Source organism: Triturus cristatus, chromosome 2_2 (genome assembly GCF_964204655.1).
Source record: "Triturus cristatus chromosome 2_2, aTriCri1.1, whole genome shotgun sequence".
Classification (NCBI taxonomy): domain Eukaryota; kingdom Metazoa; phylum Chordata; class Amphibia; order Caudata; family Salamandridae; genus Triturus; species Triturus cristatus.
In genome coordinates this window covers 257,869,997-257,888,741 of record NC_140582.1, presented here as the reverse complement: position 1 = coordinate 257,888,741, position 18,745 = coordinate 257,869,997, and the positions used below count along the sequence as shown (strand labels likewise).

The window sequence follows — 18,745 nt, the reverse complement described above, 5'->3', positions numbered from 1 at the left end:
AAAAAGTAAAGTACAGGGTAACATCTGTATTTTTATTATGTCTTAAATGTCATTGCTGCCAGACAGAAGTACGAATTGTGTGTCTGCAGCAGGCTCAAGATGGCTGAGGAGAACTTCAATGACAAGCCACAAGGTGGCGCTCTAGTTTATTTTCTGCACTCCTCCTGACTAGCTTCTTTCCTGCATCACTTGGAGGAGGAGGAAGGAGGAGGAGGAGGAGGAGGGTTCTTTTGGAAGACTCGCTGGTACTATTTCCTCCTGTTGGCAATTTGACTTCCTCCTTCTCCTCCTCCCCTGCCCCTCCTTTCCCCGCCACACGCTAGTTTTGTTTTGGTTTTGTGCCTTTCCCCACCCCTCCCCAGCCTCCCCAAAGGATTATTTTATAATTTCAAGCCAAAGAGAAACAGCACAGCCCGAAAAGAGGAAACACAACAATGGGATGCTGTGGCAGCACGCAGGTGAGCGGGAGTGATTTCGTGCTTGTACCAAAAATGCAACAGACGTTTACTGTGTTTTTTGGCTTGCGTTAATGGGGGAATGACCAGTGATTCTTCTAGAAGGTGCATTTTGAAGAACCTTTGGGTCACACGAGGCGTCTAAATTGCATTTATTTTTAAACTGTGCCAGCCTACATTTGTGTCTTTTCGGGGCGTCGGTTGCGGAGAGGCTACGTTTGTTGACAAGAAATGTGGGCTCGGATTCATTAATATGTATAATGTGTTTTAATTAGGGTGTTTAACCGGGGTGCTGTTCGCTGTGTATTTCTGTGTCAGACCATGACCCGCCTCGTTATTAATACCCCTAACCCCTTCCTCCCCCCGTGGGAACTGGAATCACGTACTGTTTATGATGACGGCTGCGGAGTGCTTGTCTGATCCTCTGCCCCCTGAAGTTGTGTTGTTTCCTGACAGTCCTGCTGCCTGCCCCTAGCGTAAGTTTTCTCACCTTTCCCCTTCACTCTCACAAGTTACATGGCCACCGTGCAAGACGGAAGCCAGGCTTCCCTGGATGCCTGCCACCAGCAGCATTGCAGTCCCATTGCGTTTTTGGCACCTGCTGCGTCTGCCTGGGAAGCACCGGGAGCTCCCACGCTCTCCCGCCTTCTAACTCTGACAATACATCATTTTGTATATTTAAATGTGCACGATGGTGCGTCTTGTACCGAATGGAGGAGTCGTGGGAGGTAGAGATTTTCGTTTTGTAACATGAGGCTGAGTGCATACCCTTTGTTGTGAGGTTTGGTGGGCTGTGGTAAGCCTGCACTCAATTGTTTTTTTTTCCTTTTTCTTTCTATAGTTAAGATATTTACATTGGGCGTTAGCCTGTCCTGTCGCAAAAGAATGCCTGCTTCAAGCCAGTGGGAGCTAGTTCCTTTAGGATGCCATGCTACTTCTTTACACACAATGTCAGACGATCTGCACAGAAATGGGGTCAAAAGATTTATAATGTTGATGTATATATTTAAATGCCTTTTCTTTCTTACGCACTCGGGAGAGACTGCATAAGAAATAAACTCTCAAGTAAATTGTGCCTTCTCAGACAGATTGACAGTCACTGTTTCGGACTATGTTAATCCTTTTCTTTAGATTTGCTTGCATTTACCTCTCACATGTCTTCTTGATTTTGGAGGCTAACAAGGTGTAATATGGGGGCGCTAAAGAGCTCGAGTGAGTGGTGGCCAGAGCGTGATTGACCTGCTTGTGAACCGGGTTTATGCCAGCCCGATGTGGGGGTTGCCCTCTGACTTTATTTTGGCGTGGGCACTTGGTGGTGCGTGACCCAGCGTGGGGTGCCTGGACCCTCTGAGACTCGCGGGGAACGCACAGAGGCACTGATCTACTGTAGCGAGACTGCCACTGGTGGCACTTCACCTCAGATTTCCGTGCCGGACCCTGGGGAGATATCGGCCTGCTCTGATACACTGGTGAGTGACTAGGGACGTTCTGAGGCCTGGATGGACTGCAGCAAGGCGAGTGCTCCATGCGGCTCTGGAGATATGGCTACAAAAATGGTCCTTCCGAAGTGGCCTATAAAACAAACTAGCGGCACTGTATGGGGGCTAGCGGCACCCAATGGGGACTGATTTCTAGACCAGCTGGGCCCTGAGAAAAGGGCATAGGCCTTTAGAGAATATAAAATGATCTACTACACGACAAGAACAGCGGCTGCTGGGCAGTATAGCGCTCAATGACAATAGCATCTGACCCAATCTCTCCCCCCCGCCCCCGCAAGACTCAGAGCATGCTAATCGGCCCATAGCACGTGCTCCCCTCCACTTGACTGTGTTTTCCACGATTGATCTAATGCTCTGCCAACCGCCCGTTTGGTCTCAATGCAGCAGACACACTTGTGGACTTGCTTGTGCCCTCCTGATATTGGGGTGTGTTGGTATTTAGGCTGACCAGGCGTAACTCACCCTAAATGACTGCGAACTCTTGACCCACCTGGCTCTGCACAGTAAGACACTACCTCAACTGCCGGATCTGTATTGCTCCTGTTCACTTCAATCGGGCTCATCCTTGACCTGCTCCTACCCCCTGTGACCATTCATGGTGTGGCGGGTTCTGAACGCTGCCCTGGATCTACATGATACTCTGCTGTATGTGAGCTATTATTAAGTGGTTGGCCCGACCCCACTAAAAGCGGCGTGGTTATGTAGCCCAGTCCTACAATGCAAGCATATGCTCAGTGATAACCACTAATCTCCCACTGATCCTTTACCTTTGGAATTGTACCCGAGTGGTTGGTTGAACTTCTCCGCACCCAGTGTGTTCAACCTGTGAGGACGGGGAAAGGTGACACCAAACAATCCAAACTCTCTTTTGTCAACTAACAAAAGACATGTGCCATGGAACAGCCCTCTGAAGACACGGAGGGAGCGCTACTGGGGGCGAGAGGCCCGTCCCTAGACCTTGACATTGGTACAATGTTCTTAGACTTGAAACAGAGCTTCAAGGCAATCAACACCAAAATTGATCTTCTTGCTGGAGGGTTTGATCAACTGAAAGAGTATGTCGATAAACATGACTATCGCATTGATCAACTGGAACGAAGAAGGTCCAATGGTAAAGACGAACGCTGCTCGGACAGGGAAAAGCTTCTGGGCATGGAAAAGGTACTTGAGGTGATACGTAATAAGAATGAAGATTTAGAAACTCGATCCCGACAGAATAATCTGTGAATTATTGGTGTGCCAAAGTCTACAGAAATGGACAGAATGGAAGACTTTGTGGAGGACATGCTGCACACTCTTCAGTCCTGAACTATCTCCCATGCTTACAGTCAGATGGGCCCATAGGTCTCTGCGCCCTAGGCCGCCTCCTGGTACGCTGTTTCGCCCCATCATTGCCAGAGTATTAAATTACCAGGACCGGGACACTGCCCTGCGTCTTGCGAGGGAGAGGAGACCACTGCTTTACAAGGTAACTGAGATTTCTATTTCCCCCGGATTTCAGATGTCCATGCAGGCTGCGCGCAGAGACTTCCTGCCGAGCAAGTGTACTCTTCAATGCATGGACCCAAGCTACTCACTTCTATATCCTGAAAAACTGCAAATATATCATGCTGGCAAAACTCTAATCTTCACGACCCCAGGAAGGTTTCCAAGTTCGCCAAAACCATTCCTCTGAAGGCAGGTGGTTCTCCCATGAGAGACTGAGAGCAGGATGAGGCACATCTCGGCTGAACTGATTATGTGCTGATTTCATAGCCAGCTGGGGAGATGTGGGATGACCTTCCCCGGTTCTGTGCACGCAGTGGACAACGGTGCCTGGAAAGGCCCACTGAAGTCTCTCTCCTGCGCCTGAACCAGGGAACTAAGGCAGTCGATCATACAGAAGCCTTGCATGTTGGTAATGCATTTGGCTGCAGCCTTGAATTATGATTTCAGCCATAGATGCCACCCGGCAGGATTCTTTATGCACTGGCGATCTGCGGTGTCTCCATGTTGAATATCTCCTGCTACTAGTAGTAGTTTAGATAGCAGGTCTCCCAGTTTTCCCCTATGGGATGATTCCCAGCAATGTACAATCTCAATGTTGTTGCGGTTTCCTGGTAGGGTGGGGATTGTGCATTTGATCCATTTGAGGGGGAAAAGTGAGTGGGTCTGTTTAATATGGATGTTAGATGTTGCCACATTGACTGCTAAATGTTTGTTGTTTTCTTTCTGAATGTCACTTCTTAATAGCAATTACATACGATTTTAAGGTAGGCGCTCCTCGCTTTTTTTATTCAAGTTCTGAACCATCATGAGATCAATTAGAGCTGTAACCTGTAATATCTGAGACCTAATGACCATTGCAAGGCGCGCCAGATCTTTGCATGTCTACAGACCCTTCTGAGATATCTGCTTTTTACAAGAGCTACACCTCACTGAGGGGACTCTAGCACAACTGCGATCCAGATGGGGTAGGGAATGGCATGTAGCCTTTTACTCTAACTGCGGCCAGGGAGTGGCGATTCACATTCGGAGGGGGCTACCATGGCGCGTGTTGCGTGTCATATGTGATACTCTGGCATATTTGTTCTCCTTTCTGGTATTCTACAAGACCACTCAGTCAAACTTCTCTCCATCTACGGCCCCCACACAGACGACCCCCCCCCCCCCCCCAATTCTTTGCTGAAGTATGGCAGTTGGCTGTGACGCTAGGTCCTGGATCTATTGTATGGGGAGGGGATGTCAATGTTGCGCTTAATCCGGAGATGGATAGATCTAGTGACTCTAGACGTCCTCACCCTCATGCAGCGGTGACTCCTCATGGATGATTTTCCTCTACTGACCTTTTGGGCTTCTGACATGCCGACACGCCGACCAGATGGAGGGTACTTGCATAACAGCTCACACTTTGTATTCATGAATAGATCATAGGTTGGCGTAGTGAGATGTGCTGGATTTGCAAGTCCAGATCTCCCATTTACTGAGGACACTCTCTGATCATGCTTCTGTTCTACTGGAGTTGTTACTTTTGGACAGTCCCCCACCATGCTTTCATGTTGAAATGTTGAATTTTCAACTGAAGCCCTGTGAGATCAGATGTTTCAGGAAGATCTCAGTACAGCAGTAGTGGAATATTTTGCACACAACAACACCTCAGAGATTCCCTCTAGGATGCATTCAAGGTTGTCATTCGAGGAGCATGCATTGCGCAGCAGGTGGGCGTGCTCCACGCCTTGGGTGTCTAGAGAAAGAAATTGGAGAATTTTAACTTGCATCCATTTGGAGCAAGCTATTGGAATACGAGGAGGCTGCAAAGCGGGAAAGCACTACCTCAGTAAGGAAGCATAAGCAAGACGCTTCGGGAAGGGGTGACAGACTGAGCAAATCTCTTGCTCAACTGCTTCATAAGCCATGGGTGAGCAATTACATCACTGAGGCACATGATGATTGCTCCATGTAAACACCCTGGTACGGAGACATCACAAGAAACCATGGTGTTTTTTGTTTTCTTTCCTTCCTCTCATCCCTGTATCGGACTAACAAAGGCCCCGTTCCCTTGGATCTTCCTGCCTACCTTGACTCGATCCAACTTTTCTGAATAAAAGATGGTCACAGAGGAGATCTGGATGAACCTTTCACAGCCGAAGAGATTATCTGGGTTATCAGTGCTTTGCCTGCAGATAGGGCACCTGGCCTTGACGGCCTCACTACTGCTTTCTATAAATAATATGCCCCCCCCCCGCTTGCCCCCCATCTGCTCACCATGTATGAAGAACCTCTCTACTCTAGAGTCCTCGTTCTCTGCGCAGAACCCTCATTGTACCAATTCTTAACCCTGGCAAAGATCCCCACTATTGCCCGCTCTCCATAATTAATACAGACATAAAGATCCTTGCCAAATTTACTGCCTCACACCTTCCACTACTACTAACCATGGTGAGGCCCGATCAGGCAGGCTTTGTACCTGGCAGGTCCACATCGCACAACTTGTGCTCCTTCTTTACAATGCTCCACACCATTGACCCAGCCTTCTGCACAGAGGCTGTATTCTTGGACGCCACTAATGCGTTCGATTTTCTTGAATGGCCATACATCTGAGGCCTTAATGACACACCTAGGAATGAGCCCCACATTCATCAAACTAATTGGTCTGCTCTATTCTCAACAACTGGCCTTATTTTGCGTGTAAACTGTAAAATCTCAGCCCCCTTCGCAGTGACAAGGGGGTACCCCTTGTCTCCCATACTTTTTGTGATCGCTATGGAGCGTCTTGCGGCCCGACTTTGCCAACATCATGCTCACCATGGACTCGCATTTACTCCTCGCAGAATTTTAATATCGCTATATGCAGTTGAGGTCACTTCTGTATATCAAAGACCTGCATATACATTTAAACCCTCTCATCCGGGAATTCACTAAATTCTGAGGTCTGTCAGGTATTGAGATAAACTGGCTGAAGTCGCTTATTTTCCCACTGACAGACTAGATATCCCCATTCACTTTGGAATTTACACTTGCCTGGGCAGATGGCCCATTAAGTATCTTGGTGTGTGGCTCAGTAGAGATATTGACGACTTATGGAAGTTCAGCTATGGGCAACTGTTTGCATGGTTAGATGAGAGAGTTGAGGGCTGGAAGCGACTCTCCTTGTCCCTAACTGGCTGCTATCCATAGTGAAAATGATAATCCTTCTTAAATTCCTTTATCTCTTCATTAACTTACCGTTCCCTTGCCACTTCACCTCTGCTGACCACTCAGCACGTGCCTCGTTTCCTTGGCATGGATGGGTGGCATGGATGTGGAATTCCTATAGCCCGACACCCAGGACATCTTGTTTGGGGTCAAGGGCAACACGTTTTAATGTGCATTTTGTCCTTGGGGCAAGCAGGCCCAACCCCCTGCAGCACAAACCCTTTGGCTGCCAGTTTGCAGTACCACATTAAGGATCAGGGAAGGGCACTGCCTGCAGTTAAGGTATTATTTGTGTGCATATATCTTAATGCTGTTCAAACTTGTATTTATGGTTCTTTAATTGAAAGCCTTTATTATTAGGGTGAGTGCTCTCAGTAAATGTAAGTTCTGACTGCACTACTGACAGTGGTTCCAGTATAAAATTGTGGACACACGGGTTCAAAGTTTTTATCAATATGAGGCTATGCATATTGCTCCCAGAATGCTCTCTGATTAGATGCAAATATTTGTAGAAGCTTGAAAGCAAGATTAATGATTCTTTGCTTTCAATATAAAATGTTCCTAAAAAATGAAAGTAGGAAAATAATGTTTTTGCTAAACTACTGTAAAATTTTAGGTAACATTTCTTTGCAGCATCATTTAGTAAAATGTGTTGATGCATGGTACTATTTCCCCAAAATATTCATATTAGAAAATCCGTGTAACCAGTTTCAATTAGATTTTTTGAAACATAAAAATAAACAAGTATTGGCAAAGCCAGTAGGTCTGAAATGGTGGTCAGCTTTTTAGTTTTGGCAATGCGTGACTTGTTTTGGCATGGTTTTTGTTATACCATATTGATGTGAGAGCTGCCGGACCCTCACCATTATAACAAGCATTGGTAAAAGCAAAAAATGTTTTGGTCTAAAAAAAGCACACACTGCCACATTAGTTACCGGCACTGAAGGCTATATAAGAGCTCTTATATAATGAGATTGCTGCCATAATTTGTCGCCGCGCAACATGGCACCAAAGGGACAAGTGGATTTTGTTACAGGCCAAGTAGATTTATGAGGCAACCTGCCCCATGGACAAGTAGATATTTTATTAAATTCCACACCCCTGGGGTGGACAACTACGCATTTTCATGGTGAGATCATGACACTTCCCTTTGAGCAAGGTGGCTTGGGTGTCCCAGATATGGACTTGTATTACTTTAGTGCTCAAACCCAGTTAGTTCATTACTGGCTCTTCCCTACTCAGTTCCTTGCCCACACAGCCCCTGAATCTGATCACTCAGTTCCCTGCCCTTTCCAGATGGTGATGTTTATGGCTCCTATGCGTCCGCAGCACAGATTGACACTGCGGCATGTACAGTATGGGCATGGACAAGCTCATGCGCAGGACCCATGTTGAGCATCTCTTTGCTCCATCTGTGTTGCTCATTGAACACCCATCTTTCTCCATCACATGCAAACGTGGCGCATTCTCTAGATTACGCAAACTGCACCTTACATCTGTGGGCTTGAGTTACACTGCCGGCACCTTTCTCTCACCGAAGCAAGCCCTACAAGGTGATGATACTAACTTGCTTGACACTTTTATGTATCATCAACTACGCACTGTGACCCATTCCTCATTTCCAGATGCTCCGCCTACCTTTCAAGTGCTCAAGGCGTTCTTGAATATCCCATCTCCCCGCAAGCTCATAACGTGACACTGGGATGCATAACTCTGCACCCATATGTATACTAATGAGCCCGAGCACATTGGATATAGACATAACACCCCCCCATCACATATGAACAGTGGTGCTACTACTGCGCCCAGGCACTTGCACTCTCCCCCAATGAGCTCCTCTGCCTTATTCATTTTAAATTCATCCACTGACTTTACCACACTCCCGAGAAACTGTTCAGGATGGGCCTGCATACAGGCGCGCAATGTATATGTTGCTATTTCACCGTTGCCAGTTTCATACACCTTGCTTTAGGACTGCCCAGGAATGTTGGATTATTGGGCTGCAGTATTTGCAATGGTTGATGACATCACGGAATAAAGTCTCGAGCGCTCCCCTAGAGTTGCGTAGTTGGGATATGTCCAAGAGATGGCACCCAAGATGCTTAAATTGGCGGCGATCCTGCTTGCCGAGCGCAGGGTTGAGATGGTGTCGACATGTAGTGCGCCTTGCAACCGATTGGCTTGAAGAAGCAGCAAACTGCCAGGAACAGCTCACTGCCTTCTGGGACCTCATGCCCATACTCTACCGACCTAAAGATATCTGGCATCCCCTTAAAATATACCTTCATGCTTGAGCAGTCGCTGTGGAGAATGAATGAGTTGTTTTTGTTTAACTCACTGCATGATATTGTCCTTACTATATAGCCACCTTGATCGTGAATGTTGCAACATGACCTAGCTGAGTGACTGTTTCTAACTTTGTCCCCCGTTTTCCCTCCCCCTTGCTCTATTGTCTATGCAGCGAACTTTTGAGGACAGTGTCTATCTCTACATATTTTGTTTGTTTCAAATTCTTTTTATTGAAGTTATTCAGAGCACCACAGTAAGAAATACATGGCGGATAAATCATACAGTAAGCAGGTCAAATGCTATAGAAGTCTCACAAATAAACACTGCTTGTGAACAAGGATTCGACCCAATATACATTTATGCTTCCATGCCCCTGCTTGTTCCCACCGCTTTTATTAACAGAGCTTCTGGGTAGCGACCCAGTTGAAGGAGTACTCGGTGAGAATGTGAATGCTACTGTCCATACTATGTGCTCCATTGAGGGGAAAAAAAAGAAACATGAACTAATAAAGGAAAAGAGAGAAAAGGAAAGAAGAACAATGTGAACAATGTATCATGGTGAAAGTGGTGTGGAGTGAAATGCAGTGTGGGGCGGGCGGTGGGCCCAGTCCAGATGGAACTCAAAACGGGAAGGTTACCTCCGTGGGGGATTCCCTACTCGGTCAGATATGAAAGAGGTGAACAGCCCTCAGTCGGGGGCTACAAGCAAATAAGGGTAGACCCTCCGAGAGGTATGACACTAACGGGGACCAAATGTAGTCAAAGCCTTTCCTAGTGTCCTCCATGATGTCGGTCGTTCGAGCGTCAGCGCTCGCCACAATCTCGCATGCCACTGTGAGATGGATGGGGCCTCTGTCTTTTTCCAAGCTGCTGCGACCGCCATCTTAGTCGCACCGAGGCATAACCACATAATGGCACGATCACTGTTTGTTTGTCTCTTCAGTAGAGCATCTCTTATGCCCAGGAGAGTGTGTTCAATGGTTTCCGGAATGGGATACCCGAGAATCAGTTTTATTTGAGACAAAATTTCCTTCCAGTATGGTTTAATGAAGGGACAGTCCCACCTGATGTGTCTGAAATCACCCAACAAACAGCCCCTCCAAAATCTATCAGAAGTGTTAGGAAATATTTTATGTCGGTTCTGCGGGTACATGTACCAATCACTACATTGTTTTGTAATGAGCTTCCCGGAGATACATTGAGCGATTTATGTTTTGGTATATCTTTGTATAGGCGGGTCCACTGCTTCTCCTCTACTGGTTGAGGCAACATGGCCTCCTAGAAATCTCTGTGCTTCGACCTTTCCCGAGGGCCCAACGACCGAATGAGGGCATACAAAAATGAATATTGCCCTTAGTGGAGGGACCTGACTGTGCAAATGTCTCTATTGGGAGCAAGTCCCTGGTAGTGGCCAGCCACTCCTGTGGTTGCTGCACCCAATGTTTGAGTTGCGTGTAGTGGAAGCCCTCAAGTGCTTCTAACTGGAACCCTTTGCCACATTCCGCAAACGTCATTCGTTCCCCCTTCTTATATAAGTGGGAGATCTTTAGACAGTTTCCACCGCGAAAAAGGCCCCTCCTGCATGGCCGGCAGGAAGTTGGGATTAAAATAGATGGGAATGAAGGGCGAGGGAAAGGTGGATAGTGAAAGCGTTTTAGTAAGCTGATCCCAAACTCTCAGGGTAGTGGCTGTAAGGGTACTGATGTAGGCGTTTGGTGACCTGTGTTGTTTTTTTACCCACAAAAGATACCAAATGGTCCTCCCAGTGATCTGGCGATCCATATGCAACCAATGTTTTTCCGACTCCCTAAGCGACCATTCCGTGATGACCCGTAGCTGGCCCGCTCGGTGATAACTTCTAAAATCCGGGAGGGCCAGGCCCCCTTCTGATCTGGGCCTAGCTAGAATCCGATGCGAGAGTCGGGTCCTTTGGTCCTGCCAGATACATTTGGTGACTGCTTGGTTAAGGTCAGCAAAAAATTCCCTGTCTACATTAATCGGGAGGCCATGAAATAGGTAGAGTAGTCTAGGGAAAATATTCATTTTTATCTCGTTTATTCGACCAATCCAGGAAGTGTAGGCCGCCCTCCACCCTTTAAAATCATCTTTAATTTGCCGCAGTAGTGGCTGGTAATTGGCTTTGTAGAGGCCTGAGAGTTTGGAAGTAAGCTTCACCCCTAGGTAAGAAAGATTTTTGTTAGTGCGACGGAAAGGCACAGTCTCGCGTAGATGCTCCCAGTCAGCCGCAGAGAGTAAAGTTTAAGAGGAACGATTTGGAGCTGTTCACCCGAAATCCCGCCACTATCTCGAAGCTCTCCAGCTCCATTAAGATTACCGGGAGCGTGGTCTGAAGATCGGCGATGGGTAGGAGCACGTCATTGGCAAATAGAGTAATCTTTGAGTGTCGGGCCAGATGGCACCCCCTTGATGTCTTGGTTGGCCCTTATCCTCTCTGCCAGAGGCTCAATACTGAGCGCGAACAACCAGGGGAACAGCGGGCAACCCTGTCTCGTCCCCCTCGTGAGTGTGAAATCATCAGACACCGCTCCGTTCACAAGAACTCAAAGAACTGGGAGAGAGGTAATTGGCCTGCACCATAGTTATAAACACGTTACAAAAGCTGAATCGTTTCATGGTTCTAACTAGGAAGGCCCAATCAACACGATCAAAGGCCTTTTCCGCGTCCAGCGAAAGGAGGGCCGCGGGGATGTTTCCTCTGCACCTTTTCAATATTATGTGCCATTCTGCGGAGGTTGTCATGGTTCTGACGTCCCTTGATAAACCCCGATTGGTCGGGATCTATCAACGCCGGGACGAAGTTTTCTAGGCGCGTAGCTAAAATTTTAGAGTAACATAACATAACAGGTGTATTTGTAAAGCGCACGATTGCCCATAGGTGTCCTGGCGCTGAATAACAGATGTTTATTGTTACCCAACTCAATGGTACTTATTTTATCGACCTCCGATAGATGAAAGGCTGAGTGGACCCGCCGGGATTTGAACCTGTGACCATGAGGTCGAACACAGGCCCCTGCAGTGGCTGCTTTAGTCCACTGAGCCACCAAACCAGAGTAGAGTTTAGCATCCAGGTTGAAGAGAGCAATTGGCCTGTAAGAGGCACACATTGTGGGATCCTTACCTGGCTTGGGGATGACTGTAACCAGGTCCTCTCCCATAGAGTCCGTGACTCTTCGCGCCTTTGCTATCTCATTAAATAGGGTCACTAGGTGGAGGATCAATTCGGGCGCAAACATACGATAGAAGTGGGCATTAAGCCCATCCGGACCCGGTGCCTTCTGTAGTTTTAAAGCATCTATTGCCTTTTGGACCTCCTCCTTGGTGAAAGGCTTACTCAGTTCCTCGTTGGTGTGAGCCGAGACTTTGGGCAGTGAGAGGGACTGTAAGTATTGCTCCTGGGCTTGGCTGTCTAGTGGGTCCACGGAATACAAAGCTTTGTAGAATCGGCCAAAGGCATTCGCTTTGTCCTCTTCCAAGGAGTGGGAGACGCCCGTGTCATCCACTACCTGTCGAATGTAGGCTTTTTCTTGTTTTGCCCTGAGTTGGCACGCTAAGAGCGAACCTATCTTATCCCCACTTTCATACCCTCTGGCCTGCAATCTCAACAGTGTATGATCGGCCCTTTTGGTGTTAATGGCTTTCAATTTCCCCCTGAGGGCAGTGACTTTTTGGAGCGATTGGCTGGAGGGGGACGTTTGATGATTCTTTTCTGCCTCTTGTAGGTCTTTTTCCAGGTGAAGCCTCTCCACTTTTTGTTGGTTTCTGAGGGCCGTGACTAATTCTATACATTTGCGGCAAATCACCTCCTCGAAGGCGTTCCAGTTGGTAGTAAAGGAAGTCTGGGCTGGGTCGTTGTGTTTAAAAAAAATTCTGTGATATTTGCCCGCAGGTCATTCCTGAAGCGGGAGTTCACCACAGCGCACTGGGGCTACTATATCTTTCATGCCGGCGAGTGGTCGGGACTCAGCGAGAGGTAATACACCCTTAAAGTAGCTTAAAACATGGGGCCTGGGCCGGAGCCGATCGGAAACCGTCCGAACGGCCATGATGGCTGGCCACGCCCCCCCCTCTACATATTTTGATCTGTGTATTTTTGTCATCATTGTGCTCCAGGGTCGTTGTATGCTGTATACCGATGCACTGTTTGAAACCTAAAACGAACTAGCAAAAAAAAAAGAGGTGTAACATCATTGAACATTTTTTAAGTTGGTCTGATGAGTTATAGTGCAACTGCAAACATCCACAGAACCGATATTCTTCAGCCTGTGAAGGCCTGCCAGGGTTCTAAATTAGAATGAAAAGGGTGCTTTCCCCTTTGTCAACAGTTTAAGGGTGCCACAACAAGACTTTAATATCTGCAAGTGAACTGTTGTGGTATTCCGTGCGTTTTGGCATCCACTTTAGAAATATTCCCTTCCACAAAGGTGATTAGTATTATTATTAGTCCGGGATCTCCAACCATTTTGATTTAAAAAAAAAAAGAATATAGTAAGATCTACTTATGTTAAATGAAAATCATCCCAAGCTACTAACACAAAGTATAAGCATTACAACAGTGATCTCTTAAGACAAGCTTCCGTTAGTGGCCATTGCATGCATGATTTCCTTAGTGAAGACCTTAGTGACTCAGACAAGGTCAACCAGCCAAAATGTTGAAAAAAGCTTCATCCCTTTTAATTTTGAATGCCTCTGCGTGCCCTGCCAGCCAAATATACAGTGCTGCCTGGCCCCTTGGATTAGTGAAAAGACTTCCCAATGCATTGGATTTAAATAAGTTTTTTTCTTTCCAAACATAAGCTTATCCGTTCCAAAAACACACATTTTACTTTTTAAATATGTTGTTTTCCGTTTTTCCAACCTACCTAATTCAACCAAACAAAGGCTTTTCATTCATTAGGGTGGGCTGCTCTTAGGGTTGCTACTCCCAGGTATGTGGAGAGCTGCCAATAGCTCCTGAGCTACTCGGCAAACCCTGTTATAAGGTCACTATATCAACGAATAACAGTTAATATATACTCTTTAACATGTTAAGTGTACATATGATTACAGATGTGCTAATCCAAACACTAGGCCATGGCTGCAAGTGTTTGTAGAACTCTTGCAGTGATGCTTTTTGAAAAAATTGCATTTATGAATTGCACTATACTGCTGATTAAATGACTTAAATCCGGCTCACTGAGCGATTGGTGCACCAGTGAATGCAAAACAAGCCAAGCACAGCAACAGATTGTTGGAAACGGGGCTGCATCTGAACAGGTGGTGTCTTCTGTTTTCACTGAATAATACTCCATTTAGGAAATGCACGCTGAGGCTGACTTGTGTTAAAAATATTATCACGGAGGTTAACTTTACAAAGCAATTTTTAGCTGATAATGCTTTGAGGTTACCAGTAACTTTATAGAAATGTTTATTCATGGTCAGGGTGTGGTTGGATGAAACTGGGCAGTGTTGGTTGAATGTAAATGGATTATCTTAAGTCCATTTAGAAGCCGAAGGCGTTCCAAGGAATATGTGGAGTTGAAGGACAATAAAGATGTGTGGGGGTCTGAATGTCCCAGTAGGCCTGAAACTACCCAGACAGTTATAAGGGCCTGTGAGTGACTTTAAGACGAAAAGAGAGATGCATGAGATGTCTGTCACACAGAACCTCTATGCAGCAAACTGCCCTGTATTGGTTTATACGGATGCACTCTTTTTAGGTTGTATAAGGCTTCCCTGTGCTCTTTTAGTGCCCTCACTCAGCCTGTGCCCAGTAACAAGCTAAGTGGTGAGTGTAGCCATCACAAAGAAATCTGATAGCACAGACAAAGTACCTTGCCTCTTCCGTCAACCGTTTGCCCATGTAATATGCCACAACTCTCTCAAACATTTCCCTCCTTCTGAAACGGCCCTCAAGCTCCTACTACATTCTCACCAGCCACTTCCACCCACCCCAAACCAAAGAGTTTTGATAGTAGCCTTTTCTCCTACTTCCCTCAGGTCTGGGGAAACTTAAGTGAGGTGGTGGAAAGCTATGCAGACTCAGTTTCATCACACCTAGGTACAGTTAACCTGATTATACAGTACAATACAATGTAATACAATACAATAAATGTATTAAGCGCACAGCTGCTTCCAAGGAAGTGTCCTGATGCTAGTTGCAGCTTACCAGAATGATCAAAATTATCCAGAATCTCGGAGCCAAAGCCTAAACAACAAAGAGAAAAGTCTTCAGATGTTTACGAAAGTTGATTCAGAGGGGGCCGAGTGCAACGCAATAGAAAGGAAGTTGCAGAGTTTGGTAGTCAAGAACGCAACACATTTGTCTCCCCTTCTCGCTCTGCGTACCCTTGGAATTTGCGTAAGTAATAGTTGTGTCCAATCAGGGTCCTAAAATGACACAGCGTGGAGTCAAATTAGCCAAGTTTTCAGCTGCTTCCTGAATTTTGATAGATTTGGCTGGGCTCTGAGATGGCCAGACAGAGAATTCCACCATTTGTGTGTGGAGTAGGAAAAGCTTCAGCCTCACCAGCAAGCCTTTTTAATTCTGGGGATGACCACGTTTCTCGCGAAGCTAGAAAGCAAATTGCGAGTAGGTGTATGCCATTGGAAAAATGTTTGGAAGAAGACCGCACCGATCTTGGGTAGAGCATTATGGGCCCAGCACAAGGCTTTAAACTTGATCCGATTATCACTGGTAACCAATGCAGATTGATAATAGTTTATAAGACTGGACTAAACTTGGGGAGTGTCATCAGTACTAGAGCTGTCGCGTTTTGAAGAATCTTTTTTTTTTTTTTTGTAGGCAATTCTGGGTGCCCACATACACCGTGTTGCAGTAGTCTGATTTTGAGATTGCTAAAGCCATAGTGACTGTTTTCTGCAGCTCTGTATGGATAAAAGGACGCATTTTCTTTAGGATAGGAGTGAAGAAGCATTGTATCACAAGGTTCTGTAAACATAAATTAATGCTTTAAATTCGATACGGATACTGATGGGCAGCCAGTGTAGTTGATGCAGGTAGGCAGAAACTGATAGGCATGCCGGAACCCTCAGTATAAGTTGTGCTGCAGTATTTTTAATGATCTGCAGACAATACAGCAGATAATACAGCAGATAGAATGGCACACCCAGGTACAGACAGTTCATTGACATAGTCCAGTTTGGATGCAACCAGAGAATGTACAATTGGCTTCCGGTTCGGTTCAGGCACTAGATGAAGCATTTTACTAAGTGATTTCAAAGTGAAGAAGCAACTGGCAGAAACAGCCTTAACCCTTGGTTCAAAAGATGTATTGGAGTCAAATTTAAAACTAAGGTTTTTTACATCTGAAGAGAATATGGAGGCCAAAGTTCCAAAGGCTACCGGTTATGAGCATCTGGGTGGTGGCTGAATTTCAGTTGTTTCAAAGATCAGTTTAAGATAATTGTCATTCTCCAATCTCAAACCGCCTTCCAACAATGCTTGAAGGCATGTAGCTCTTCCACCTCATTATTCCGGAATGCCAGTAGCAGCTGAGTATCTTAGGCATAAGAAATTACAACTACACCCCAAGCTTCCACCTGGCTAGCGAGAGGCGACAGACATTAAAAAGAGAAGGACCCTGGGGCACAGTCAAGTGGTTTAGAAGTTGAGGTAAAAGGAGCAAGAAAAAACCCCTGTGACCTGCCTTCCAGGTAGGATTTAAGCCCAGCCCATGCCTGGTCTTGGACTCTGACATTCCACAGCCTGTTAAGGATTGAGTGCGATACTATATGGAACGCGGAAGATAGATTCAGTAACACAACCGTACCCATGGCGTTCTGATCAAGGTTATCTTTTATAAACTGAATGACTTCCATGAGAGCGGATTCTGCCTTGTAGCCCGCTCGGAGGCCCAATTGCGTATCTTGTACGAGGTGGTTGGATTCCAGAAAATGGGAGAGTTGTCAGTTAACCACCTTCTCCAGCATTTTGGCTACAGGGGGTGAAAGTGAAATAGGCCTAAAGTTGATAAGCACCTTAGGGTCCGCATTAGGCTTCTTGCTCAAGAGAGGAAGCAAGAGGGCCTGCTTTTAACTCACCTGCACAACCGCAGACTCCAGGTAGGAGTTCATCAGCTTAACCAGTGGAGTAGCCAATTTCAGAATGTGGGTGGGGGAATATTGATCAAGAGGCAAACCAGACTTGATGTTGTCTAGTGTGGACAGACAATCCTACATGGAAATAGGTTTGAACTGGGACAGTAGCGGGCTGGGGGGAGAGATCTTATCCATGATAGGTGTCGGCGACCTCTGGGTGGGGAATTGATCATAAATCTTTGAGTTTATTAAATAAGAAATTAGAGAGGTCATCACATAAGCTAGCTGATTGAGTCAAACAGAATTGTGTAGGCCTGAGAGACCTAGAGGAGTTGACCACTGTATAAAAGTCCCCGAAATTTATTAGAGGAAGATGAAATCGAAGAAGAGATGAATTTCTTATGAGCCTTACAAGAAGCTTTGTGGATATTCGAGGTGCTCTTCGTACGCAACTTTCACCTCCTGATCACACCCTCTCCTCCAAAGCCACTCAAGACGTTTACATTGCAACCTTTCCACTCCAAAGGCAGGCGAGAACAAGGGTGCAGAAGGACTAGGTCCCCTCAATGTAACCTTTTTTAATGGAGCAATAAGGTCCAGGGCAGAGGAAAGCCAGTTATAAGATCAGATTCCGCAGAGTCCAACAGTTTGATAAGATAACTGCAGCTCTGAGATCTGACTGCAAGGTTGAGATAATTTCTGAAAAGTAGGCTGCTGATGCATGGACCAATTTGTAACGATCTTTAAAGAAACCAAGAAGCGATCCGACCATGTAAGCTTAAGGGCAGGACTGGTGTAGCCTTTCAAGGAGTAAGAGAAAATATCTACAATGTGTCCCACCCTATGGGTGGGTCCATGCACATGTTGCTCCAGGTTGAAACCCTCTAGGGTATTTAAAAATGGTTTGGCCGACGAGCTAATTGAGATATCAATATACAGGTTAAAGTCTCCTAGTCACAGGACGTTTGAGTGCAGTATGGGGAGTGGCCTCCCAAGTCGACACTGTTTGGAGGTCTGTAAATCAGGGCCCCAGTCAACGTGAAAGAGGGATGCACAACAGTAGAGAAGGAAAGACCTTCAGTGATCCCAATGTTTGCCAATTTAGCAATTGCGCAACGAAAAGTATCTCGATGTGCTACCGCCATGCCTCTGCCTGTTTCTCGGTCCTATTAATGGATTGAACAAGGAACCCCTGCGGAATGGCTAGAGCAATGTCCGGTGCATATGGTTCGGTAAGCAATGTTTCCTCCAGGAATACAACATCCAAGTTATCCTCTTCAAGCAGATTACTAATCTCAAAAGATTGTTTCGGAAGGGATCTGCAATTAATCAAGCAAACCGAGATAGTGAAGCTCTGCTTGGCCACATGCTGACCCTTATCCTCCGCTAGACCGCTCATCGGTGGACACATTGGGGTGTTGCCTACGTGCATAAAAGAAAAATCGCAAGCTAGACATTTAGTTATTGCCTCCAAGGTAGGGCCCTCGCATAAGTTAAACCTGTGGGTGTGAACTAGGATAATGGGGGATTTTTGGGCCACAAACGGCTCATCCCTAGACTAGGCGTGCAGCATAGGATGCGCAGACACCCCTCCCCTCCGGCAGCATGGCTGGCGCTAGACGCGATCTGGGCCCAGATGGGCTTGCCTTTGGTTCGCCCACTGTGCTTTGGCCGTGTCAACTAAAAATGGCACCTTGATGGTGGAATGGCAAAGAACCAGGAAGTTTCCAACAACTTGCACCCCCAGCTATAAACGTAAAGATGTCCTTC

The 18,745-nt window shown here is 46.4% G+C and overlaps 1 protein-coding gene across 2 annotated transcripts in view; it reads left to right on the top strand.

Annotated features, from left to right (window-relative positions):
• The first annotated feature begins 214 nt into the window (after window positions 1-214).
• The window catches only part of SLC44A1 (solute carrier family 44 member 1), a 419,880-nt gene continuing 401,349 nt past the window's right edge, over window positions 215-18,745 (top strand). For both annotated transcript variants that reach the window (XM_085641304.1, XM_085641303.1), the window contains exon 1: window positions 215-458. In XM_085641304.1, the coding sequence (XP_085497430.1) occupies window positions 435-458 (24 nt within the window). In that variant the 5' untranslated portion in view covers window positions 215-434. The remainder of the gene's footprint in view (window positions 459-18,745) is intronic.